This window comes from Aedes aegypti, chromosome 1 (assembly GCF_002204515.2).
Source record: "Aedes aegypti strain LVP_AGWG chromosome 1, AaegL5.0 Primary Assembly, whole genome shotgun sequence".
NCBI lineage: Eukaryota > Metazoa > Arthropoda > Insecta > Diptera > Culicidae > Aedes > Aedes aegypti.
Window position 1 is genome coordinate 224740810 of NC_035107.1, and position 27216 is coordinate 224768025.

Here is a 27216-nt window from a genome sequence, read left to right on the forward strand (position 1 = left end):
GATCCATCACCTCTATCAGTATTCTTCGACGGATTTGGACTCTCCAGTTCTGAATTTACAAGGCGCATTATGAACGCTGATGACGACGAACCCGAGATACCTGCTTTGAATGAAAATCCAAATGAATCTGACGACTCTTTTTATTCCGAAGCATCCGAAGAAGAAGTACCAGCTCCTCCAGCTGTGGATCCCGTTCCTGATAGAGCTAGACGTATGATACGGCTGCCTTCAAGCAACTCAGATGTTGGAGCAACCGAGCTACTTAGCAACCTAGCAACCAACTAAACGGTTGCTTATTTAGGCCATTCAATAAGTGAAAAGGCTCATTCCTAGTCACGCATCTGAAGAGAATAAACGCTTAATTTGTTACCTCTAAAAGTTCTTGTTCCCTTATTCATATTGTGTCACCACGGTTGTGGGACATATGAGATAACTTCTCGTTTAACACCCAATTTTTACCAATTTGCGTGATTACAAGCAAGTGGGCACTTAATTTTGGCGGTGACTGTACGACTGGGGATTAAAAGTTGAGGAAAATTTGATGACGCCCCTTAAATTCTACCCTTTGTTTAGTTAAACCACTTCTAAAACGCTACGATTTCAAAAAGATTGCTCCGATCAACGATCGTACAGATGAAGAATCAAGAAAGACAGAGAGAGAGACACATATTTGAAATTACTTTCAATTGCGAATTAGATGAAAGTATTTAGAAGTATAAGAAAATACACTCTTTTACAACACATGAATATCACGATGTTACCATATCAGTTCGACCAATTTAAAATGAATGAATCCCACAAATCACGTTTCATTCCTAGCTAAAATGAAGAACCCCCACTGAATTAAATATCATCTTCATCACTAACCGTATCCGATGTGAGGGTGTCCCCCTCCAGCACCGTCCCAGTATCGTCCTCTTCCTCCTCGTCGTGACCGGACGAGGCCACCGAGCTGATCGATTCGTCATCGTCGTCGTCCGAATCGTCCGAATCCCCTCCGGTGTCATGGGGTTGCCTCCGGAAGAACTCGATCATGTGCATCGGGTCAACCAGTCGCTGCTTGGTTTTCTCGTTGTTGGAATCCAGCACCCGCAAATGGTTCAGATACTCGTACGTTCGGTTGCTGTCCAGTTCGTCCGTTGCCGACGCGGACGAATCAAACAGCTTCCGGGTGAATTTGCGCAGCTTGCCCAGCAAACGGTTGTAGTTACTGGCAAGTTTTTTCACCTCTAGATAGGGCCCAGAGCCGAGGGAACCGTAATCCAGCACGGTCCACTCGCCACTGGCTATGTTCCAGGTGAACAGTGACCGGCACTGGTAGATCTTCCGATGGGTGCGACAGTCGATCGTCGTGGAACAGTTGTGGCATTGCTTGACCTTACTGGCGTCGCTGGCCGTGAACTGCAGCACCATCGTACAGGTGATCGTTTCCGTCAGCGGACAGACCTGTGGGGGAAATGAAAGGGATGATTAGCCGTTTCCGTATATCGGGTCGATTTCTCCTGCGATATCTGGGAAGGGTTACCAATGGAGGCTACTACAGTGAGCAAAGATCATCCTCATTTTGCGATCCTATGACTATTTCCCAGTTACTTATAGGATATAAATAGCAGGGAAATAGACATACATTCTCGCGGAGCAGGCCGGGATACCAACAAGCTTGGGCGTGTCTATTTAGAGATAAGAGGTAGGTATCCGGTATTCAAAGGCCGTCTCCAGTGACCATTCTTTGAGAGATTTGTGTCTATCCGAAGGGCAAGCGAAGGAAATGGAAAGATGGGAGGATATAGGGATAAGGTCCCTTGAAGAAAACCATATAAGCAATATAAGAGCATGTAGCTCCATACCACAATAAGTTCGAACAGTGCCCGAAATTCATGAGCTACCACAACAGGTTAAGGAATAACAGAATGTCCTGAAGATTCAAACTTCTAAGGCCAATTAAGTCATGCGATGCTCCATTGCGAGCTAGCTCATCATCCAATTAATTTCCAGCGATGGAAGAATGACCAGGTACCCCTACAAGATTTACAGAGTTGACTGAATTCAGTTCCTCAGTTTGAGTGCGATAACAAGCTTCAATCTTGAATTGGTCGAAGCAAGAGCTTTTATAGCAGCCTGACTATCTGAACAGAAGTATATGACTTCAACCATTACGCGCTGTTGAAGTACTGATTGCACGCCACACATAGGATCAAATATTTTCGCCTGAAAATAGTACAGTGTTTAACAAGTGAGAATCCGCCTTAGCTTACGAGAATATACAACAGCATCAGCTATACATTCTATCCATCATATTCTTTCATTACTTTTCTTGCTCCCTTCCACTTTGAGTAGTATCGCGTTCACCGAGTTCACAATAAATGCTAATTATGAGATAAAAAAAAATAACAGAACGATGTGCTTCAGTATCCAATGATTCGGATAGCTGCGGATCAAGTAGCTACACAATACCGTAAGCAGCTAGATAGGCAGTTGGAAAGAATCACCATCCACATAGATGTCAACAGCTTGGCGAACCTTGTCCACAAAGCTGTGACCACAACGGTAAGGGATATGATTGTAAGTGGCAACGACGAAGACGAAAATATTGATTCGATGAAGAGTGCCAGAAAGTGACTTACGCGAAGAATCGATTATCAAATTTTTCAAACTTATAATATCTGTGTACCAGATTCCGATCATTTAAGGGAAGTTATGTGCTCAAATGTTTATTATTAAATAACTATTGAGCCGATCAATACAATTTTCATGTCACAATGTAGCTCCAAAAATGAGCAAAGTATAGGTAATGAAAAACTTAAACAAAAAACTATTAATTACATTTGTTACTGCATATAAGTGTTCTTATTTCCGCCTACGGTAAACAAATTTATTGTCAAATAGCTATACTAAAAAAACGCTTTATTTCGAATTTTGTTATTTATCCTGATATTTTTTTTATGGTCATACTATATCCACAACAGCAATAAAGAAGGCTAAAAATCGGCAATTTTACAGAAAAATGTTATATTTTTGGCATGAACGGTAATTGGAACAAACACAAATATTTACTGACCCAATGGCCGCTTACGGTCTTGTGGTTTTAATATGAAGAATTGTTTTAACGAACGAAAATAATATCAGACGACTTTATTTGAAGGTTGTTGATGTTGCTAGATGATATCCATACAAAAAGTTTGCATTTTTACACGAAAAATAAGTTCTTACCCCCAGTGAGCGGTAATAGGGTCATTAGCGGCTACTGGTACATAACTTTTTACGGCTAGTTTATCTCCCGTGGTGCTTTCTGTGCTTCAAAATTTCGTTTTTACTATTACTGAAAAAGAGTCATCTATTGCCCTTTCATCGCCCGAATATCGCCCTATTTATTGCTGCAGTAATGCTGCTTTGTATTTATTGGCATCATTATTTTAATCTATGAATGAGGTGAAAAAATTATAACAAGGCCAATCTTAAACAGTGAGTTCCTTTATAGTACCACAACATCAAAGGAGATCACATAACATCACCTAATCATAGAACGGAATTTTTTCCCTATTATTAGGGCTAAGTTGATGAATTTATCGAAAAAATGCATTTAATGCGAATCGATGTACATTAGATGTGCACCGAACAAGTGATCCACCCCTTGGGAAACTTCCATCCCTTTTTCATTTCGATCGCAGTGCAATTATTACCAGTTCCGATCAATCACGGAGTAGCAACCATTGACATGTACAGTCAGTCTATGCTATGCTATGCTTATGCTACCTTATCTTCCCGGTGGATGATTCGCTGATGCTGGCAAAGGGTAATTAACCAAAAAACTATTCTATAGATTTGTTAAAGAGGAGAGTTTTATTTTTGAGTCGACTTATCATCAATGAACATTTATCATCCGCACCTTTAAATTATGAATCCTTATTTTGCCAAACGATTGTAAGCCAGACGGCATTATGCCAAAGGGGGTAGACCCATAATGCAGTAGTTTGATCAGAATAATTAGATCAGAAGGTAAAATATCTGCCATTGTCTTGAAAAACATTGAACCTCTTATCAACACTTCAAAATACAGCGGTCAAATATCTAAAATGATCGCTTCCTGAACAATATTATCGAGAAAAAATTGAAACATAGATTCTCGCGTTCAGTATCATAAGAGCGTAGCTGCAGTGATCGATTTCTCTTCATCGATTTTCTATATGGATTAGGTAATATACGAAGTCCAATAGATTTTGATAACATTTTACGATGCAACATGACGAAGGACGATGAGTTCTTTCTACTGAATTGAAAATAGCAATCTAAAACATTCACCCGGCCTAGTAAATAGCCAAAGAGATAATCGATGAAGAGAAATCGATCATTGCACTTGCGCTCTTATGATACTGAACGCGAGAGATGATTATGATCAAGCTGTGGACTCATTAACCATAGGAGAAGCTGAAAAAGCTATAGACGAGCTGAAAAACTGGCTACTGGAATGGACGTGATTCGGTTCGAGCCATGATTCGAGCTTTCCAAGCACGGATCTGAAGGTATTGCATGACGAAGGAATGTTCACCGGCTAGCTGAATGGCCTCACACGTCTATTCTACCAGAAAATACACATACTGGAGTTCGCCTATCACAGATAGATTAACTTGCTGAATTTGGCCTAGAAAATACTGTCGCGTTTCCTGTTTAACAGGCTGAGACCTCTTCGTCGGCAAATATCAAGCTGATTTTCGCGAGGGTCGTTCAACAACGGGCCAGATGCTCAGCTCGTGAATGATCTTAGATAAATTCAGAGAATATAACTAGCAAGCCAAACATCATGTTTATTTCAAGGCCTGAATGAAGAGAAATAAGCTGTAGCTGGTAACGTTGGAACATGATGTTCCAGCGAAACTAATTAGACTGATACGTGCAACGCTGTATAGTTTCGAGGGTGCGATTAAAGAACTGGCGTGTGGAGAAACGATCATCATCGGGGCCTTCCTTAGCCGAGTGGATAAAATCCGCGGCTACAAAGCAAAGCCATGCTGAAGGTGTCTGGGTTCGATTCCCGGTCGGTCCCGGATCTTTTCGTAAAAGAAATTTCCTTGACTTCCCTGGGCATAGTGTATCATCGTACCTGCCACACGATAAACGAATGCGAAAATGGCAACTTTGGCAAAGAAAGCTCTCAGTTAATAACTGTGGAAGTACTGATTGAACACTAAGCTGAGAAGCGGGCTCTGTCCCAGTGTGGACGTAATGCCAATAAGAAGAAGAAGAAATGATCATCACACATCACAGGGTCACATATGCTCCATGGCTTTACGGGTAATATCGACCTCACCAGAATCGATCGAGAGAAGTGGAGAAGGCCTTGGTGAACCGTTTGAAGGTCGGCGACTTTGCGGAAGACCAGACCACGATAACGTCGACTGTACGCACTAAAAGAGAACCTGGGAATCAAAACTTTCGGGGCAACAGGAGAAAGTATCGCCCAAGACCGATGAAGATAGTTTCTTACAATACGTTCGGCAATAGCGTTATGTTACGCTGTATTGGATGAGGTATGAGTTTATCGTTTGAATCCTAAATTTTCATACTCACATGCGTCAGCTCGTACGCCGAATCGAACAGGATACCGTACTTTTTGTCGTGCTTGGCGCAGATGTAGTTGGCCACGTGGAACGAAAACGCTTCCATATCAAAAGAGTTCTGCGTCACCACCACCGCCGGACAGTTCAGCTTCTGATAGGAAGCCGGCGATACGATTTGCATGTTGGCATAGCACGAACCGTGCACCTCCATTGGAAGGGAAGCGTGGTACCCGGGCGAGATGCAGTCGTCTGGGAAAAGAAGTGAGCATATTAGGAATTAAGCAGGAGATGCGGATTTAGACTGCACGTTACCTTCTTCAGTGGTCAGCACCGAGTTGGCGTCATCTTCCTCGACGAAAATCTTCACAATCTTCTTGGTGCAGGTGGGTTTCTTCCCCGGTTTGGTTTCCTGCACCGTCGTACCGTTGCACCCGAATCCAGTCAGGTCCGCCTTCAGTGGAAGTAGATTGTCCGTGTTGAAGTTCTCGTTGTTGCCCTCGTCCGCTTGGAGTTTCTTCTCGTTGAACTTCTGGATGGCATCAATGAAGAACTTGGGGATGTCCTCAGTTGCACCGGCGGCACCACCGCCAGGGTAGATGTAATCCTTCGGGTCAAAGTTGGCCATCTTGATGAGTTGAGCTGCGGACTGCTGAGGGGTTTGCTGTGGGCGCGGAGTTCCCACCGGGGAATGATGACGATAGTAGTTGGGTGAACGGATTCCGGGCGGAGATCGAAGGTATCGATTGCCGACCGGGGAACCGCAGGGCGATCGGAAGCCATGGTTCGGGGAGGCTCGATGAAGATGGGTGGTCATTTCGTAGCCTGAGTGCGATGGGCTGCAGATGAGGGCTTGACTAGCGGATCGGGTGCGGATTTGATTCCGGAGCCGATTGAATGGGACGATCACGTTGTCCCCGTGGCTGCTGTCCTCGGAGAATTCGTACTTTTTGTCGGCTAGGCGGCGCTTGCGGAAGATGCTGATCTTCTCGCACCGTTCGTTGTCTTCGGAGAATTCGTAAGCCTTGGCGGCGACGTCGTTGGTCACGGTGCCGCCATCTGCTTGATTAGGAACGTTAGGATCAGTCGATCTACTACCGGTAGAGAGATACGATCGTCTTCGTAGTGGTGTCCGTCCATTTCCGGTGGAGGACGATGAGGAACTTGATGGAGTTGCTCCGCTAGATTCCAGCGGAGATTGAGTGTGGCATGAGTTGGCAGCGCTCGGGTGAGGGGAAGCACCAGAAGAGGATGGACCCGTCGAAAGCTCCACTCGGGTTACGTAGGATTTGTGGGCATCCGGTGGAGACGTCCGATGGGCGGCCGTTAGTCTTAGCTCTATGTTGGTATTGTTGCGATGGTTCATCAGTCGAATGTTAGATGAGGGCGAGAGGGCCTCCGAAAGGCGAGCCGCCGCTCCTCGGGTCAATACGGAGCTTCGCGGGGGAGCAATGGCAACGGATTGGCCGCGATGATCACAGGTGATGACCAGCTCGTCAAAGTTCTCCGGACACTGAGCAACTGCCGTCGAGTGAGATCGCGAGGACGAGGAAGAACTGGAAGACAACCGACTGGTGGTGCGAAGATGCATGGTTTGGGAACACTTGGATTCGAAGGTTTCAGTCTCATACTCAGCAAAGTCGGCAATAATTTGGTCGGCTATGCTCAGGGATTGTGAAGGGGCTGGGAGAATTGGGACAGGGAAAGTTTCGCACATGGAAGGTTTAGGAGGATCTGGCTTTGGGGCCAAGGGTTTGCTATCAACGAGATTTTCTAACTTGATTTCCACTTCCGGACTCATGCGTTGATATTTGGAAATATACTTGCTACTGATGACACCGGATGGCACCTTCTGAGGACACCTACTCAAGTCCAACTGAATACATATCGTATGAATGAAGCTATTTTCGCTCATAATAATGTACCCAGGGCAGTTCAAATTGTACCGCGGATTGAACTTCGGTCCGGAATCTGAGTTACGGTACTTGGTATGGATCGTCATGTTGCAGCTGATGCAAAGCGAGCCCTGGCTGGCGTCTTCTTCGTCCGCATCCCTCATCTGTTTACAATCCATGCAGCCCAACTTCGGCACCCGAACTACCGTCACGTACGAGTCCTGATCCTCCTTCTCGCTGGCCCCATGGACGATCAACAGCCGCTGATCCGTTTTCCACTGTGTGATCGACACAGTTTTGATATCGTCGACTCCGTGATCGTCGAAGAGACACACGTGGAAGTACTTGCTTAACAGGAAGTGCGGCCGGTAGATCCAAAAGTACAACCTGAAATTGACCAGAGTTATGCACGAGAGTTACTCCCATGAAGACCTGTGCCCTTCAAGCCTTTAAAATTTAAAACAAGAACTGGAAAATCTCATAATTGGCAGTATCATCATAATTTTGTTTTATCCAGAGGTAAAAAGTCGTAAAACTGTTAATCAATAAGAACATTGATCACTACCACATTCACAGGAATTTTTATAACATTACACCACATTACACTTCTTTAAGTACTTCACCTGGGATTCCTCCAGGAATTTTATCAGAAATACCAACAAGAACCCTACACACTTAAAAAAAATTACGGATTACGGTGAAATTTCACCGTAATCTCAACAGCTGAAGCTTCGGTGAAAAATCACCGAACAATCTGTAAAATCTTTGAACGAAATCATAAAGAAAAATAAGAAAATGGCTCAGACCGGGGATCGAACTCCTGACCTACCGTTCAGGAAGTGGGCTTACTACCACTAAGCCAGCGTACATTGCTTGTTAGTAGTGTGCAAAAACTGCAACAAAAGGAAGCTCATGCCTGCCAGAGCGACTGTCACACGATTTCACAGAAGTTCGGTGAAAATAATGCTGTTACCGAACTGTTCGTTAGCATTTCACAGGGTTACAGTAAAATTGTTTGTTTCACGGATTTTTTCCGGTAAAATAATAGATTTCACGGATTTTCTCCGGTAAAATAGCTGATTTCACGGATTTTGTCGGTAAAATAGTAGATTTCACAGGAAAATCTGTAATTTTGTTGTTTACAGTTCAATATCGGTGATTTATTTCACAGGATACTGCGATTTATTTTAAGTGTGTACCAATTAGCTTGTTTAGGGGTATTCAATTTTTTTTTTGCATATTCTGATTCGTTAAACGCGTTCATTAAACGCTGAGGCAGAACCCAATGTTTCATAATTTCCCGACCACTAGAACTATTTTTGAAGCACGTTCGAGGTTAGTGTGGAAATCGCTTTTGAATCATCTCTCGGAAATTTTTACTACGGGACGAGCTGTCTTTATAAAAATTGAAATTTAATTGACTTTACAGATTGAAATATTTATAATTTATTCATAACTAGTGGTCCCAGCAAACTTCGTTTTGCCATCGATTAGGCCGTTTTACGTCATGTAAACCCCCGTACAAAATGATACATTTGTCTTCTCCGGTTTTCCCGATTATTCCGGATACTTTCCCAAACTTTTTCCGCGCACGATCACGTCGCATCCCTTGTCGAGTGCAACCGTGAAAAACTTACGTCAATCCGTTCATCCGTTTTCTAGTTATTTCGTGACATACAAACACCACTCCATTTTTATTTATATAGATGTCAAAATTAAGATATTGAATTAAGATATAAAACCTGTAACTTTTTCATCGCTAAACAATCCAACTTCACCAGCACTTCTAACAGTGGTATTTTCTAAAAGTTTTTTTTAAATAATTTTCTTTGTTCATCCAAATCTTTGGGTCCTTTCAGAGATTCCTCCACGAATTCATTCGGGTGTTCCTTCAGGAATTCTTTAAGAGATCCCTTTAGTTATTGCATACCAGAAGAATCTTCAAGAAGTCTTCTAAGAATTCCTGAAATTTCTCAGGACATAACTCTATGTTTTTTTTTCAGAGATGGTTCAAGAGATACTTTTAGAAATTTATTCAATTATTCCTTTCCAAACATCCAGAGTTTCCTCCCAGTGTTTCACGACAAATTTCTTCAAGTATTCCACCAGGGATTCCTCCAAGAATTTCATCAGAAATGCTAACAAAAACCCCAGCAATTCAAACAGTGATATTTTCTAAAAGTTTTTCCAATAACATTCTTTTTCCTACAAAAATTCCAGCTGAAGTTCCTTCAAAGGAAATCTCTTGGCATTTATCAAAAGATTCCTGCAGAAATAATTCCATCAATAATACTTCCAGGGTTTCCTTCGAAAATTCCACCAGTAATGCTTGCGTAAATACTTCGATAGATTTCTCACGGAAATATTCCAGGGATTCAATCAGGGTTTCTTTCAGAGAATCCTCAAGGTTTTCCTCCAGAAATGGCTCTAAGTACCCTACAATAATTTCTCCAGTTATTCCTTCTGGATTTCTTACATAAATACAGATTTTTTTTCAGAGGATTTTAATTATTCTATAAGTTTCTAGAATTACCCCTTGGATTTCCCTTGGGGGTTTCTTGGGAACTGAGAGTTTTCTTTGTTGCATTACTATATCATGTGGCAGGTACGATGATACTCTATGTCCAGAAAAGTCAAGCCAGTTTCCATTACGAAAAGATTCTGGACCGACCGGGATACGAACCAGTATAGCTTTGCGTTGTAGCCTCGGAAGTTACCACTAGGTTAAGGAAGGCCCATGGGCATCTTTCTAAAACTCCTCCATGAATGGCTTTTTCCGGATGTCCTTTCAGAGATTTCTTCGTGAATTGATCTTGAAACTCGTCCAGGGTTTCCTTCAAAAATCCATCTAGAACTGTCTACGTCTTTGACTTTCTTCTTGCTCTTCCGAAGTACCCGCTTCATTATTGCTTAGTACTGCTCCACCGGGCGCAGTTCCGGACAGTTTGGCGGATTCATGTCCTTTGGAACAAAATAGACAGAATTGGCCTCATACCACTCCAGGACACTTTTAGAATAATGGCATGATGCCAAATCTGACCAAAATAGCGAAGCTTCGTCGTGCTGCTGCAAGAACGGCAAAAGGCGCTTCTCGAGGCACTCAGATTTGTAGATCTCGTCATTTACTGTGCCCTTTGTCACGAAAGGCTCACTCCTCAGTGCGCAAAAGCAGATGGCTTGCCAAATGAGATACTTGGAGGCGAACTTCGACATTTTCTTCTTCTTAAATTTGTCGTCCACATTGAACTTGTTCTTGCCGGTGAAAAACTCCAGCCCCGGAATTTGCTTAAAATCGGCTTTTATATACGTTTCGTCGTTCATCACACAGCAGCCATATTTTGTCAGCATCTTCTCGTAGAGCTTCCGTGCCCGAGCTTTAGCCGTCGATTGTTGCCGCTCATCGCAGTTTGAGAAGTTCTGTACCTTGTATGTATGTAGTCCAGCCTCTCTTCTTTGCATTCTGGACGTAACTCTGCGACATGCCGATCTTTTTAGCCAAATCACGGCTTGAGACGTTGGGATTTGCTTTAATCATCCGCTTCACCTTTCCCTCCGTCTTTTTTGTTCTTCGGTCCCAGTTTTCTTCCAGCTCCTTTGCCGTGGTCCAACGTCAACCGCTCCTGGAACCGCTTCAACACTCTGGAGACGGTTGAATTGTGAATGTTGCCGGTGCTACAGGTCAGGAAATTACGGGTGATTGGAAAGAACTTGTTCTCTTGACTCGCGTTGGCTCATCTCCATTTTCGTTGAATCGAAAAACACGACTTCGAGTTTGACAGCATGTAAACAATACACATCAATGAGAAAGTGCGCAAAATTTGGTTGATTTTTACCCAATGGTAGAAAAGTTATGCCCTGTTGAATGTGTCGCAATAATTTCGTGTTCGCCCTTTACTAGAAACTAATTCAGTTATTACTTCCGAAACCTCCAGAAATTCCCCCTGGTATTTCTACACAACTTTTTTGTCCACATCCCTTAGGAATCTTTTGATAATTTAACGGTATTCTTTCTCTTCAGGATTCTTCCTCCAAGGATTTTGTCTAGAATACCCCCATAAATCCCCCCAAATTTCCTTCAAAAAGGTTTTTCAGGGATTCGTTCAGGGATTCTTCATGAGATATCTCCAGTTATTCTACCTAGCATTTTTCCAGGAACTTCTCTTGTTATTCCTTCAGTAAATCCTGCAAATCACTGAAAAAAATCTAGAGTACAATAAATGATGAAATCGCTAAAGGAATTCCTGGAAGAAATCGTGAAGGAATTTACGTAGAACTTCAAAGAGAAATTTTTGAAGGCACTTCTTGTGAATTCCCATAGTAATCCCAAGAGCTTGTGAATTCCCATAGTAATCTTGAGCAAAAATATCCATTTTTTTAGGCATTTTAAAGAATTCATTTCTGGAAGAATTTATGGAAAACATATTAGGAATTCTTCTACAAGAAGGAAATTTAGGAAACTTTGGTAAATCTTCTAAAGTGACAACTAGAGAAATCGGTGGAAGAGTTACTGGAAAACTCTCTAAAAGTAATTCTGAGATAGTTCCCGAGAAAATTTCCAGCCAAATCCATGAGAAGATTACTGGAGATAGTAGTATTTATTAATGAAGTGCTGAAACATTCTCTAGAGGATATATTGGAGGGATGCCTATACTGTCCATTAACGCATGCCAGTCCCATGTTTGCTGAATTTCATGTTCACATGGGACAGTTCTAAGAGTAGTAGTCCCTGAAAGTATTCTTGAAGAATTCCTCCACTACAAGAATATTCCTGATTGTTTTTCCTTGAAAGATGTGAGAAGCAATTCCTGAAGAATCTTGTGGAATAGTGGCGTAATAATCTCTGAAGTAGTGAAGACCATGATATACAGGTTAGATACCATTATGATTAAAAAAGAGACTTTGCGTTGAAAATAAAGACTTTTCAGAGGCTTTCATCAAAATAGTAACCAAGTATCTTAAAACAAATCTAATACCAACTCTGTATCGTGGAATAAATGTGAAGGGGATGAATTCCTCGATCGGTACGTAACGGAATCCTTATAAAATCTTTGAGAAATCCTTTGAAGGTGTGTCTGTAGAAACGTGTTGAAACAACTGTGAAGAAATTTACGAAGAAAACACTAGAAAAATTCCTAAAAATCTTAGTTTATTTTTAAAAAGGTTTTTTTTTAGTTTATGGTGGAATTTTTGGAGAAATCGCTGGAACAGGGCAGGTGGTGGCTGAAAGTTTTTAAAATGGGAACTACCGTGTACGCACCTAACTTTGCGCAGCTCCAAACTTTGCGCATTTTAAAGAAGCACGAAAAAATGATAATTAATCATTGATTTTTTTAACAATTAAGTTTAATGTGTTTTCTGTGAAATAAGTATTTGACATACATTTGTTTACTAAGAAACCCTCGTTAATGTTAGTAAATAAACAAAAAAACTTATCGTCATACGCATAAACGTGTACTTTTACACCGTCTTAGAACAAGCGCTAAGGAGTGGCTCTGCAAAATATCAACATTTTTATGAACAAAACTGTGTTGTGAAAAGTATATTTGCGGTGTATTTGCAAGAAAGGTAATATTCTAGTAATTCAATTTATTTTCCATATAATATGTTGAATTTTTATTTGAAAAAAAAGCGATGCGCAATGTTAGGACCCATTTTTTACACGAGGGTCTTAATTTTTGCGCACTTCTAGTAATTCGGAATGGCACGTAAATACATGTACGTCCTTGCAAATGACAAAATCTGTCGATCTTACCAGGAATGGTCACTCAATCCATAAGGCAGCGGCTACATGTAATATTCTTCAAAGTACCTTTTGAAGCTGAAGGCAAGGTGTGCATTGAAAAATCTCGGAAAATCCACTGTATTAACACAGGAGACTATTACTGTAAACTTGGATAATTGATAGCGCAAAGGTTGACTTCCTAGTTGAAGGACAATGATTCAAGCTCCAGTTGTCTACCAAAAAGCGATCAATTATGGAATATCCGTACTGGCGATAAATAGATAAAAAATAATTAATCGCGAAAGATCAACGATACATCTTCATAGAGAAGTTATTGGATGAATCTCATCGGGTCTTGGAGAAATACCTTTGCAAATTTCTACAAGATTGCTCAAAACAATGTCTCCAGGTGAACTACGATATCTTTATCATTGTCGGCTTGACATAGAATGAATCGTGATGCAACGGCGCACAGATCTACTCCCATGCCAGATTCCAGATACTTACTCATATTTATAGTTCGAGGAAAAGTTGTACTCATTCGTGATGACCTCGTCGTAGTCGCAGGAAGCTTTATAGCTGAGCAAGAACTGTCCGCATGCCGACAAACCCATGAATACATGCCTAAAAAGATTCAAAAAATTTGCATTAAATATTTGTGAAGAAACCAATTGGGACAACAAATCCTTACCCCTGCAGATAGCAGTACGGTACGATTTCCTTCAGGCAGAAGCTCAGATGCGACGGGACTTCCCGGAACGCTTCCCGGTGCGATCGCTTGTTCAATCCCGTGCTAAAATATCCGCTGTGTTCCCGGTTAAGCACCTTGAGCAGAATGTTTTCACATCGGGCCGAGTCGTTCGAACGGATGAACCGGCTACTGGGTCTTGGGCGTGTTATTCCTCCGAACTCCCGACTATTGCCAGGCTGCTCGGGGTCTTCCCAATCCGGGCTCAATGGCATCCTGCGCTTCTGTGCGATGAGACCTTTCCTGAAATTTGAGTAAACGTTATTCTATATAAAAGAGAGAAATACCTCAAGCCAAACCTCATAATTTCAAGAGCACGAATCTAGAGAAATGAGCAACTATTTATGTAGAAAATTTGATAGATTGGACAAGGTCACCACCAGCAAGTGATCAATCGATCACATTTTTAGTACAAACGGTTGTCTGGTTCTGTAGATTTGTGCTCTTAAAAAATCGTGATTTGGCTTCGACGCATCTTCACCTTAATGTAAATACTTAGAAAGTCTTTATTTAATAGATGGTCTCTAAAGTAACTTTGTTAACCAAACTGGTCTCGACCGTCACACGCTATGTCTAAACCAGCAGATTATGAAGATCGAATGTACCTCGGATTTTTCGGAAGGTTTTAAAATATTCCATCGGTGAATTTTTTGTCCATACATTTTGTATGGGCTGTAATGCGTAGGGAAACGTGATTTTTATGGGCTGTATATTTTTCATATATAGTTCTTCACTCATTTGGGCTGTATATGAAAAACTAGCTAAAAAGTGAAAACAAATAAAATTTCACCGATGGAATATTTTAAAACCATTGGATTATGAAAATATAACCCAAATACTAAACTGTAGCGAAAAAATCGGAGGTACATTCAATTTTTATAATCTGCTGGTTTAGACGTAGCATGCGTCACTATTTCCATCTCTTTCCTTGCAGTAAGTCCAAGTGAATAATTCTAGAGTTTCTAGAGAAACCTCCAGACTCTTACGCAATTATTCTTCAGGATTTTCTTTTCAGATTCCTCGAGGAAACGCTTCAGGAATACTTCTAGTAATTTCTCCAAAGATTTCTTCTGGAATACTTTCAGGAGCTCCTCCAGAAATGCCCTAAATAGAAAAAGCATTCGCAGTGTTTGGTATGAAGGCTTGAGTGTAAACTAAAATGCAATTTTCCAAGGACGAAACATGCGTGTCATCTGTACTGCCCATACTCGCATAACAGTCCCATATAATATGGTAATTGTTCGCGCCAACGCGAAGTTTCCTATGAGTTTGCCTATGAGTCCTTCCCACCCCTGTCCCTACTAATCTCGAGTAGCGTTGGGCGATTTTGAATCGATGTTCCAAAAATCGATGTTTTCATTCCGATTAATCGATTTTTTGAATCGATGTTTGGAGCATCTGAAATCGGGTGAATCGATTTTCTTCATTCGATTTTTGATTCGATTCATTTTGTTAAAATTTATGAATATTTCTTAATGAACTGATGAAAAGAAACCAAATTTTGAACTAGTCTTGAAATAGTAAATTTGTCTTGATGAATTTAATAATTAATTTAAATTCAGAGATGTTAAAATACAATGTAAATGCATTTGGTCTCATTTGGTCGGCGTTAAGTCAGAGTGGACCAAGTACAAAACTTGGGAAAATTGGATTATTCTGCCATTAGATGCAAAATAACGTTATCTCCATTTCACTTTGATCCAATTTGATCAATGTTGAAAACTGGGAGAGATATGTAACAAATTTACTCTGGATGATCAATAAAAATCAATAAAAGTATGCAGTCAGAGTGGACCAAGTGCTTTTTACCATAACAACGAAAACGATCGATGCGCTGAGAAAGTCTAGAAAATGCAAGACATTTCAAGTTATTTTCCAAATTTTTCGACATGGAATGATTCTTCTTCCCATCCATCAATAGAAACTCATAAACATGTCATAATTCAAGGGATCTTAATTTGATATCTGGCCATTTACCGTATTTCAGTAGATGATCAGAAATTGCAACAATTTCTGTGCAGACAGAGTGGACCAAGTGTCAAATAGCAACAAACTGATTGATTATTGCATTTTTTGAGTCGATTTCAGAGTTCGATAGAAGTTTATGGTAGTTCTATGGTGTATGTATGGACTGTCCTAGAACCCGCTTATTGGACCAGTATATTTTGGTCGGTACTCAAGATTTTCACTTGGTCCACTCTGACTGAACGCATATTTTAATATTTCTGGTCTTCAACCCTTCAAAACCTTAATTTCCAAGATATCGTTATGCCACTGATTTTGAGATTGAAGATATGGATTATTGAAGAATTTACGATACTGATGCCGAAGGGTCTTGATAAAATGTTCATCGTAAAGATATGCACCCAGTTTGACCACGCAAGCATTAAATGATTGTTCTTTTTCTTGAAATTGTTCAGTCAGAGTGGACCAAGTGCACATAGTCTATCAAAAAATCGTTCTATCAGAGTTTTGGATTGTGATTTTTCATGTTTATCACTTCACATTATGTTGTTTGAAAGTAACACAAGGATGGGTAGAAATATTGAACCAAAATTTTACTGAGATAAAAAAATACAAAGCGTTAGACTTTGAGCCCGTTTTTCTCAAAATATGAAAAATGTCACTTGGTCCACTCTGACTTAACGCCGACCATTTCAAAATCAAAAAAATTTTTTTTTTAAATCGGTTCGAATCGATTCAAGAACATCGATTCAAAGGATTCGATTAAATCGGTGAATCGATTCGGCAGTTCAAATGTGAATCGATTCACTAACATCGATGTTTTAGACAAATTTGCCCAACGCTAATCTCGAGCCGCCGCGAGTATATCGGCCTCCAATACCAAGCTAACAACCACCCCAATTTGCCCACACACACCACTTCGATAGTTTTGCTTGTTTCCCATTTCCATCCTTCCGAGCGACAAGATCGAACGTGTATCTGCACGCAGGCAAGCCGACCATCCATCCATCCCAGTTATGTATTGCGTGAAGAAACCCGCCCGAGAATCACACCACCATCAACGAGCAGATCGATTGCAGCATCCCAGTACATATAGAGGCAGTGGAAGTTTCCACCATCGCAACCCCACCGCTGCGCATGCAATGTTTGCATCTACCTGCAGCCTATTTGGCCGAGGGCATAGTTACGCCGCGCGTCGAGCGATGCGCAACGCGACGCGTTTGCGTCTGAACAATTCTGGCTGGCGTCAATGCAAAACGCTTGGTGCAGCGCGTATACATGACAAAGTGAACGCGATGCGATGCGCGTGCAGTCGCGTCGAACCATTCCGTGAAGTGGTTTCACGCGCGTCCGATGCTGTTTCATTTTGTTTATGATGGCGTTCGTTGCAAAAACTTTGAGTTTATAGTTTTTGTTAGCTAAAAAGCTTATCGTGAAGTATGTGTATATAAGCAAGACCATCGTGTACAATTTCTGGAGACAGGTTTCAGCGGAATTTGGTACTACTGCAGGTCGCATGATGTAAGAATCATGGGAGACCAAGTGGCGCATCAGCTACAAGTGACTGAAACTTTGATAAAGTTTTATGGGAAGACCCCTCTGTTGTTTGTTGATAGGTCATACTCGGCACTATTTTTTTTATTTCCGTACAAAAATCTTACCATGGGAGAATAGTCAAAATAGTCGTAGGTACGTGATTAATGACCAGCCTGAATTCTATTTTTATTTAGTTAAAATGTTGTTAATGATAAAAAATGTTGAGCTGGCTTGCTAAGACATTTATTTCTTTGATTTTTCTGGCGGATATTCGATTATATAGCTGTGCCCCAAGCGATTCAAAACGCGTCACTATGTCATATATCGCGTCAAACAACGCCTATCTGAAAATCATACAAAAACGCGTGACGCACTGCTTGACGCATCGCGTTACTATGCCCTCGGCCTTTAACGAACTTGCGTGCGCAGCTCTTAATTCAGTTTCTTTCAACCTTTGTAATATCCACATCGAAGAGAAATACAGTAGTTTAGTTCAGTGATTCCAAACCGCCTTTCCCTCCACCAGTGGAAGCCAATCAGCCTTTTTTAAGGCTAGACTTGTTAAGTTCCCCTCCAGTCGAGCTATCGGTCCTGTGTCCTGTTGCTCCCGGCATCAGGTTGGCGGACGATCATCCGATCGTGCCGTTCCCGCTCACCCGAGCAAAAGTCCCAGTTGCACGCCGCAACAGTAATTCTTATATAAATGGGACTGTTTTGCGAGTATGGACAGTGTGACGGGAGAATGTTAGGGCTGTCCTTTGTTCAAATATTGACATACTGAAAGTTGCTTGGAATTCGAGTCGATTTTTTTTTATCTCTTAACACTTCATTTTACGGTACTTATAATCTTTTCAGTGAGCTCTCAGAAATAATTTTCAAGAAAGTGATCAACTATCGATCCGATTGCCGTAAGGATTTCAGCAAAGATCTTATTAAAAATTTGCCATGAATCTAAACGGAATTCTAACGAGCATTGCTCCATGAACATGTCCAGCAATCCCTAAGTACCCTTCTAGAGATGTTTCTAAGATCGTAATCAATTATCTCTTCTGGGAAACCATGTACCGAAAACATTAGAAATGGGGCAACCAAATTACAAAAGGCATGAAGCAGCATCAATTAGAACAATATGACTAAAATATGGTTTATCATAAACCTCTTTCTTCGTTTCTCTAAGAAATAGACTACGCATAGATTAGAATTCTCGGAATTGCAAATCTTTGAACTCCGAAGAAAGAAATTTGTGAATGATCTTCTGGTAAGTTGTTTAGGCTAAACAGGCTAGAAGCTGTGCAATGGTTGCCGTGTTGCAAGTCTGTGTAGTTTTCGGTAATTTATTGAATAACGTATTTATTTCCATAAGTTCTATGAACACTTTCAGACAGCGTAGAAGAACAAAATAAATTCCGCAAACAATTGTTCCAAGCATGTGTGGACAAATTCTTGAAGAAGATTGAAAGGATATTTTCGATGTTTGCTAGGAAATTTTATGTCGGAATTCTTATGGAAATGTTTATAGGTTGCAGACAGAATACAAAATTCAAAATAAGAAAAGGGGATTTACTGGCAGAATTCTTGGTACATTATATTTCTATCTAAATCTCTGCAACTAATACTACAGGATGTCGACTCAATTTCAAAAATGAAATTCTCTGACTTTCGCTGACCTTGCAGTTGTTTTACAGAAAAATTCCAGACCATTTTGATTTGCTTGTTTGGTAGAGTTTATGTTTTAGGTCGCATGAGTAAACTGTGCAATGATTTTTACTTTACTACTTTACTAAATACACATGTCGATGTAAACGGTAATTTTGGACATCTTCCGCTACCTGACTATAACCGTTTTTATAGATAAGACGTCATTTTATTAAGATCATCCACTATACTTTTTATTTGGAAGGACTTTCTTCTTGAAATTTGGCTCCTTATTTTTCTTTTCAAAATTGACCATTGACCATTGGAGGAATACACCAATGAATTTAACAAAAAAATTTCAGAAATTCCAATTTGAATTCTTAAAAGTATTTTTTCATGTATTCCTTCAATATTTCCTCAGGAACTCTTCTAATATTTCTTCCAGAAGCTTCTCAACTTTTTCCTCCAAATAATCTTCTTCTTAGCATTAACGTCCCCACTGGGACAGAGCCAGCTACTCAGCATAGTGTTCTTATGAGCACTTCCACAGTTATTAACTGAGAGCTTTCTTTGCCAAAGTTGCCATTTCTGCATTCGTATATCGTGTGGCAGGTACGATGATACTCTATGCCCAGGGAAATCAAGGAAATTTCCATTACGAAAAGATCCTGGACCGACCGGGAATTGAACCCAGACACCTTCAGCATGGCTTTGCTTGGTAGCCGCGGACTCTAACCACTCGGCTAAGGAAGGCCCCAAATATATATATGTTTAAGGGGACACGGGAGTGTTATTTTCCCTATCTTTCGTCTCACTCTAACAATAATCATCAAAACTTTGTGGAAGCAAATCTCGAGTTTTAGTGAACCGATGAAGCTGAAAATTTATCGGGTTGTGCACTACATATATAGAATCATAGTGATACATTTTTGCATCGATGTATGGAGTGGTTCTTGGGATTTGCTTCTTGAAATGGATGGGGTGATTATGATGACGTCCCGTGCGGCCTTAATACCACAAAGAATTATTTCATTAACTGTTCCAAGAAATCTTACGTTATTTTTATATAGTCCAAAAATTTCTCAAATAATTTTATAATTTCACCTCCTAGAATCTCTAAAATATGTTGGAGAATTTCTTTCAGTCATGAATTTCTCCTAGAAAAGGATCTAGAAATGTTACAGAATAACTTAAAAAAAAAAAAAAAAAATTAGGGTTCACGTAGACATTCTTTCCAAAACGTCTTCATTTTTCTTGAAATTCTTCACGATAATTCTTAACTGGTAAATTATTTTAGTTATCATTTAAGGATTCCGATATGAATTTTTCTCCCCTAGGAATTCATGTAAATATTTCTGACGGAATGAATATTGGAACGCGCTTATAATAAGTTTTCTCCCCTAAATTTAATAAAACAGTGTAGTTTCTGATGTTCCTCTTGAATTTGTCGTGCTTCCAGCAATGCTCGAAGGAACTCCTCTAAGAGTTCTCAATCAGTATCTCCAAGTAATCTCACAAACTGTCAGAAGATTATGGAGCAGATTCCTTCAAGTCAAATTCATGAAATTTCCATGGATTTTCTAGATCATAAAAACAATTCATAACATGGAATGTTATGATCTTCAAAATGTACTTATTTGTAAGTAATCTTCTTAAAATAAAATACCTGAAGTAATGCTTAAAATTCACGATATTTTCATAAAATGGAAAATTTAAATAATATATTGAAATGTATAGAAGAAAAAAAAAACAAATATTAGTAATAGAGCACTTTGCAGAAACAAACTGATAAAAAATTTAGGAAATATAGTGTCCTGCAGATTTATGCTCTTGAAACTTCGAGATACTGTTTTCATCTTCATCTAAATAGGAGAATCTTCATTGGATATTCTCTATGTATCGTTTTATCAGTTTTACTTTGATGTTTATGTGAATTCCATTTTTTGTTTTCACAAGATTTTGAAGGCAAGATGATGATATGATCTAGGAAACTTTAGAACTAATTATGTTTAAAGCAAACTACGACAACTTCGCAGAATTTGTTCAGAGAGCACTGTTGATGCTTCTTATTTCAGAAAATTTTGGATTCCCAAAAAAGAATAAGTATAGAAAAGTACAGTTTACTCTCCAATGAATAAAAGCGTTTTCTCAATAGTGTACTGCTATGGGGCTTAAAACCTTACTATGGGGGGAGGGGGATCTAAAAACCGCCAAAATAGTCTTATGTAATTAATAGGGGCTATTTTGAAAGAAAGATTAACATTTTTTCTTCATTGATTGTATTTGGATTGAATATTATGATTATTAACTATTGTATTGCTTAGTTGGCCTTATCGATAACTTTGCAGACAATCAACTTGTTTGATGTTGTAGTATTGATATTTTCTTTGACCTCTAGTGGAATTCCCTGACTTTCCAGGTCAAAAATTGAATTCCCTTACATTCCCTGACTTTCCAGGGTTTTCCAGGTAGTCGACACCCTGTACTAACAGAATTATTTTTTTTTTACTGAATTTCTAGTTCGATGGAATTCTTGGCGGGACTTCTTAAGTACTCTTTGGATAATTTTTGGGGTACTGCAGGGAAATTTCTGGCATATATTCTGAAGCAAATTCATAGGCTAATTCGGCGATCCCTTCAATCAGAAAATTGCTTCAGATATTCCATTAACAATTCATTAAACAGGTCTTAGGGGGACACGGGGCAGTATGGACACTCTAAGGAATTTGCCTATTTTGGCTGTGCAGACATGAATATTATACTGTTTTTTTATGTGCAGTATGCTTTTTAGAGTTCTTAAGCATTTGTTAAACATTGTAGCATAATTTGGAAAAAATATGTTGTTTCAAAAATAAGGTTAAAAAAAGCTTACATTTGATAGTCATTATCAAGCTAGCGGGGCAAAGTGGACATCCCCATGGGGCAGTATGGACACCTTAACCACAGACTGTCTGTGCCTTAACGTTTATAGGAAAATTGTCCGCGTTTATTCCCAAAACCTGGAAAAATTAAATACATATTCAGGAAACCATAGTGGCAGTTCACTGTGTCATTGAAAACATGAATAAACCCAATTAGCGACATTTTTCGTAGAGATGCATTCAATATTGCCCCCAGGTTAGTTTTAATTCAGAATTGACGATTTTGTAATTGTAATTGTAATTGTAATTGCTCAATCCACACCCTGGCAGACAATTATCCGCCCATCTAGACACGGGCTGGGTGAGGACCTACCAAGCCTCCCCCGTTAACATGTCCTATACCGTTTAGCACACCGGGATCTTCCACAAGCAGGCGCCGGAATTAAAGCGGTCCCACAAGCTTCAGATACATTAAATAGATATAGTCCCTCTGGCACTAAACCGAATGGCGCCCTCCGCTTCACCACTAGTACTGCCTCCCCACACGCCAAGCACAATATCGAAAGTAGCGCGTTGTATAGCAAATACAGTACACCACCTCCGACACTATGCCAAATGTACAGGAAAGACAGCACCAGTAATAAAGCGGAAGGCGCACCACTCGGTTCAGTGCCAGAGGGACTATAAGTATAACGAAGAAGAAATGAAAAGATAGTAGAGTTGGTTCGGTTTTTGATTGCTGAAACGAAAAAAACAGAAAAATAACAGAAACAAAGTGTTAACATTAAAACGGGGTTTTATAATTGATAAATGTATCGATAGTTTCTCATCTGTTACGTTTCCTTATCGTAGCGCTGTCGATTTTTCCATCTCCAGGGTGTTCGTCTCCGCTCGAGCAATGAGGACCATGATGAAATGAGAATATAAAAATGTGAGCATTAGTGTTGATCTACTAATAGATTAATTTAAACTGCTTTTCATGTGCTAAGTAACTTTTAAACTCCTACTCAATTATGTTTTGTTGGCCTACACGTTTTATTTAGACACAATTTTTATTCAGCAAACTATTTGGATCCGAGATTTTAGGTGCCGATTGAGCATGTTTGATAAAACAAGCATCCTATTTTCAGTTAAAGAATGTTTAAGAAGTTAATGATATTGTTATTTATACTAGCTATATACAAGAATTCACTATTGATGTAATATATGGATATTGAATAAGTTTCAACGCGCGATTATAATACTTCAGTTTTCGTGCTGTTGTATTGGTGTATGTAGTGGGAAACCAATCAGTTTGGTGATTCTAATGGTAACAAATAGCACGACGAAAGGAAAGTTGATAATCTATCATCATTATGATTTCAGTCCTAATTTCATGATCCGTTTAATAAATTCCGCGTATGATTCGGCAATTTTAACAATTTATACATGTGTATTCGAAGAAAACAGACTACGAGCATTTATTACCTTGCAACACATTCCTAAGTGATCTGATATTTATCATTTTCTACAGCCTAATTTAATAATACCTACATTGGGTTGTAACAAAATTTGATCTTGGGATGTTGATTTGCCTCCTAATCATAGTTTCGACAATAGTCACATGCTTACTATCCCTTATGGCAGTGTTGTTGATTCTATTGTCTATCGCTCATCAGTTTCGCGCCACCCGGCAGGGACTTGGTCCTATGTACCCAATACTCTGCTGTGTCTTAACTTCACGCAATACATTCTGTAGATGTGTGATACAGTTTGCGGAATATTATGATTTATCACTTCGTTCAGATGGAAAATTCTGTTATGGTACCATATTCACATATCAGATAACTCCCACCTGGAACGATGTAATACATCGGAGACATGTAGATTCAGATGTATGTATACGATCTATGCCTAGTTCGGCTCTGATCGACAGGCAATCAGTGTATTCAGTTTTTCAACTAGCTTGAAGCGATGAACGTTTCAAGACAAGCTCTCCACTATATCTGCTAGCAATCACCGGTCGTCGATAGACATTTCGGTTCTTTTCTGCTAAAGATAGATCCGATAGTATGCCAAAGACTATGGCTCATGCTTTTCAATACAGCTGGAAAAACAAGAACTACACCCAGCACCAAATAGTACGTAACTATGAGGCGGACCGGAAGGTTTGATGAGCAATCCCCACCAATAATTCAGAATTGACGATTTTCAACCGATTTGTGGTTCCGCATCATAATCATTGTATTAAATAGTTTTGGATCATTTTGTTTTTGAAGTTATATTTCTTTCTCTTTAAAGAAGAGCTGACACTTTGTCACCCGGTGTCCATATTGCCCCAACAGTACAAGAAATTTTCATATAAGTTTTTTTTATGTCTTAAAGAAGCGGAAAAAAATCTACTATATTTTTGAAAATAGCATAAATAATTGAAGATTCAATCAAGAGCTACATTATCAGTCAACTTGCAGTCATTTGCCTCTGAAACCTTATTTGGTGAGGTGTGAATGTTCTAATTTTCGAAGCCAATAAAATCATGCTCCATTTTTTGGTTTAAAATCAATGTTTTAAACATTTTTTCTGAAATTTTAGTGGATAAATCACTCTTCCGACAGGCAACTGAAATATTGTTTGCATCTAAAGTGTAAAATTATTCGCATATGCAAAGATACAGGGGGTGCCCATTCTGCCCCGGGTGTTCATACTGCCCGCGGTACCCGTACTTAAAAATCGTCCTGTTTTACGCCAAATTTAGTCAAAAATCTTCTTGGTACTTTCAACATCAACTTTAGTGACCATTTTTACTGAAAAAAAATCACTTTAGTGATCAGGTCGAAAATAGTGACCAAGTCACTAAAAAGCGACTCGCTACAAACCCTCTAAGAGTCTCTGAAGGTTTCCCTGGAACCTTTAGAATTATTATGTACTAGGATTCACTGCAAGGAGAAAAAGGAAAATAGTGAAGAGACCATTTTAGTTAAAAAAAAGATACTTTTTAAAGACTTAAATCCAAATAGAGACCAAGTCTCTAAAAAGAGACTTACTTCCAGCCCTTTAATCCAGATCGACGAAGAAACCGAAAACCGGTTTCTCCGCAGATCGGCGATCGAACAAATTCTTGAATGGGAGGAAGAAAAGGAAAAGTGACTCTCATCCGTGTCTCTCGATTCCGAGCATGATCCGCTATCCGAAGTCACCGATGCGGAATAGAAAGGATGCTGAACACACGCGGAAGGCGTTTTGCATTCTTGATTCACCAAAAAGGTAAGCAGTTTTCTCCAATAGGAAATTTAAGATTCAGTTCTTAAATTTAGTTCACTTACCCAGAAGAAAAATCCTTTCCCCCAAAGGCAATCAATCAATCACTTTCTTTGGCCGTCCATTGCGTCCAGACGTTTCACCCCCGAATTCGAATCTCTTTCTCCGAACACTTGCCACCTACAAACTACGATAAAACGGACGAAAATCTGGTGATTTTTCCCGGATAAAACACTAGACTAAAGTTAGAAAAATGTCCGATTTTTTTATTCCTTCTTTTTCCGCAGGGAATAAATGGAGAGAGACGCACATCCAGATTTGATTTGACTGACGCACTGAACTGAAGATGCAAGAAGAAGCGCATCGAAAAGCACCACGAAGGCGACTGTCAATAGTGGGTGGCGACCGGGAGTAACGTAACAAGGTCGGAAAGTTTTCTCGGATGATTGGTTTTGAATTGCGGATTTTAATGGTGAATTCCATAGTGAAATCGAAATCTGTTCATGCAAAATAATTTGATAGAAATTTATCATTTCAAAAGCTGTTCTGATTCAGAAAAAGCGATGATATTTTTTGTGGCATAATTAATGGATACACCCAATGCACAAAACAAAACAGAGGGAGAAGAACAAAAATGTGAGAACAAAAAGAACGCGACTGTCAAAACGGTCAAAACTCAAAAGCCACTGAACGAAATCCCCCGCCTTGAATTGAATGATTATTGACTCATCCGAGCCCCATACCTACACTGAGAACAGCGTTGCAGTTGAAATTACTATATTAGAGGGTTAAATTAAATACACAACGCCACTTGATTTGTGCAGACTAAATTTGCATTTATTTCAAATATTTTGTGCATTCAATTTTACCATGGCACCATTTCGACAGTAAAAATTACTATAGCATGGTTAAAAACTTGCAGCAGGCTAGAATCGAACCGAGGATCTTGCGATTGTTAAGCGCGAACGCTTACCGCTCGGCTATCGATGCGGTTGGATTAAGAGGGAACAAAACGCAAATAAAAGGCGTTCTTGATAGCTCAATCGTGATTGGAATAGTAAATTTAAAAACTTGTTCATGGTTCTCATTACTTCAATGCTTGTTTCAGTGTATTTTCAGACACAATCAAGATGATTTTCATCTTCGCGAAAATCAGTTGTTTACAAATCACTCCGAATGAAAATCATACAGTCTTGGAATGATTTTTATCATTCAAATAGATGCCTCTTATTGAATGGTTATCATACATACATGAAAACAATCCCTTTTCCATAATAGTTATTAATTAAAAATAAATCAAATCAAAAGTTAAGCACTACAAAACCTTGTTGACAATGCTTTTTATTTCTTTAATGTGATTTAAACCCATTATTCTACGTCTTCAGTCTTTATGAACAGATGCAGTCATGTAACGAACATAATTGTGTGATGTGTAGCTCAATGGAACCTAAATACTCTCGGATGTTAGCGACCTGTGATTAGTAGGCACCCTTAAGAAGTCTGAAAAAAGAAACCGAGAATGAGGATAAAATAAGACTCCATGTGAAATTACTTGTAATTTCCACGCAGCTATGTTTTTCAAACCACGCTGCTGCCACCATGATGTTTACGTGAAGTTTTTCCAGATTAATTTGACGTTTAGGAGTATTCCCTTTTCGTCTGATATATCAGACAGTAATTGAATGATTTTCGGTATGGGACATGGGAGAAATAATAATCCGTCATAAATTGCATGTTAATCATTTGTGTTATCATCATTCGATTATCTGCAGAATGTCATTCTATTATGTTCTCATATTCATCTCTAGTTTGGATGATTTTTGTTCAATAAACAGTGGATGCATCATATTCTTTCATAGTCATTCAAAATGAGGAATATGAAGTTTTTTAACCATGTGAATTACAAATCATTCAATGTGCGACCGGAGGTTTGGTTCAGTGAGTGGCCCTCCCCGAGCAGAAAGTGCATTCTGATTAAGCTCAGGTTACACTGGTGGCTTGCAAATGAGAGGATCGAGGACAGAACGTGGCAACTCGGAGCGAAGTCCATTTTACGAGCCTTCAG

At 39.6% G+C, this 27216-nt stretch overlaps 1 protein-coding gene across 1 annotated transcript; it reads right to left on the reverse strand.

Moving 5' to 3' along the window:
- Positions 1 to 667: 667 nt before the first annotated feature.
- LOC5567615 lies at positions 668 to 25519 on the reverse strand. Its single transcript, XM_021857701.1, has 6 exons — positions 25217 to 25519; positions 13861 to 14160; positions 13677 to 13793; positions 5868 to 7834; positions 5566 to 5804; positions 668 to 1446 (listed from the first exon to the last, which is right to left on the reverse strand). Exons 2-6 carry the CDS (start codon positions 14130 to 14132, stop codon positions 844 to 846), a joined length of 3198 nt encoding a protein of 1065 aa, XP_021713393.1. The 5' UTR covers positions 14133 to 14160; positions 25217 to 25519; the 3' UTR covers positions 668 to 843.
- Between the last annotated feature and the right edge of the window lie 1697 nt (positions 25520 to 27216).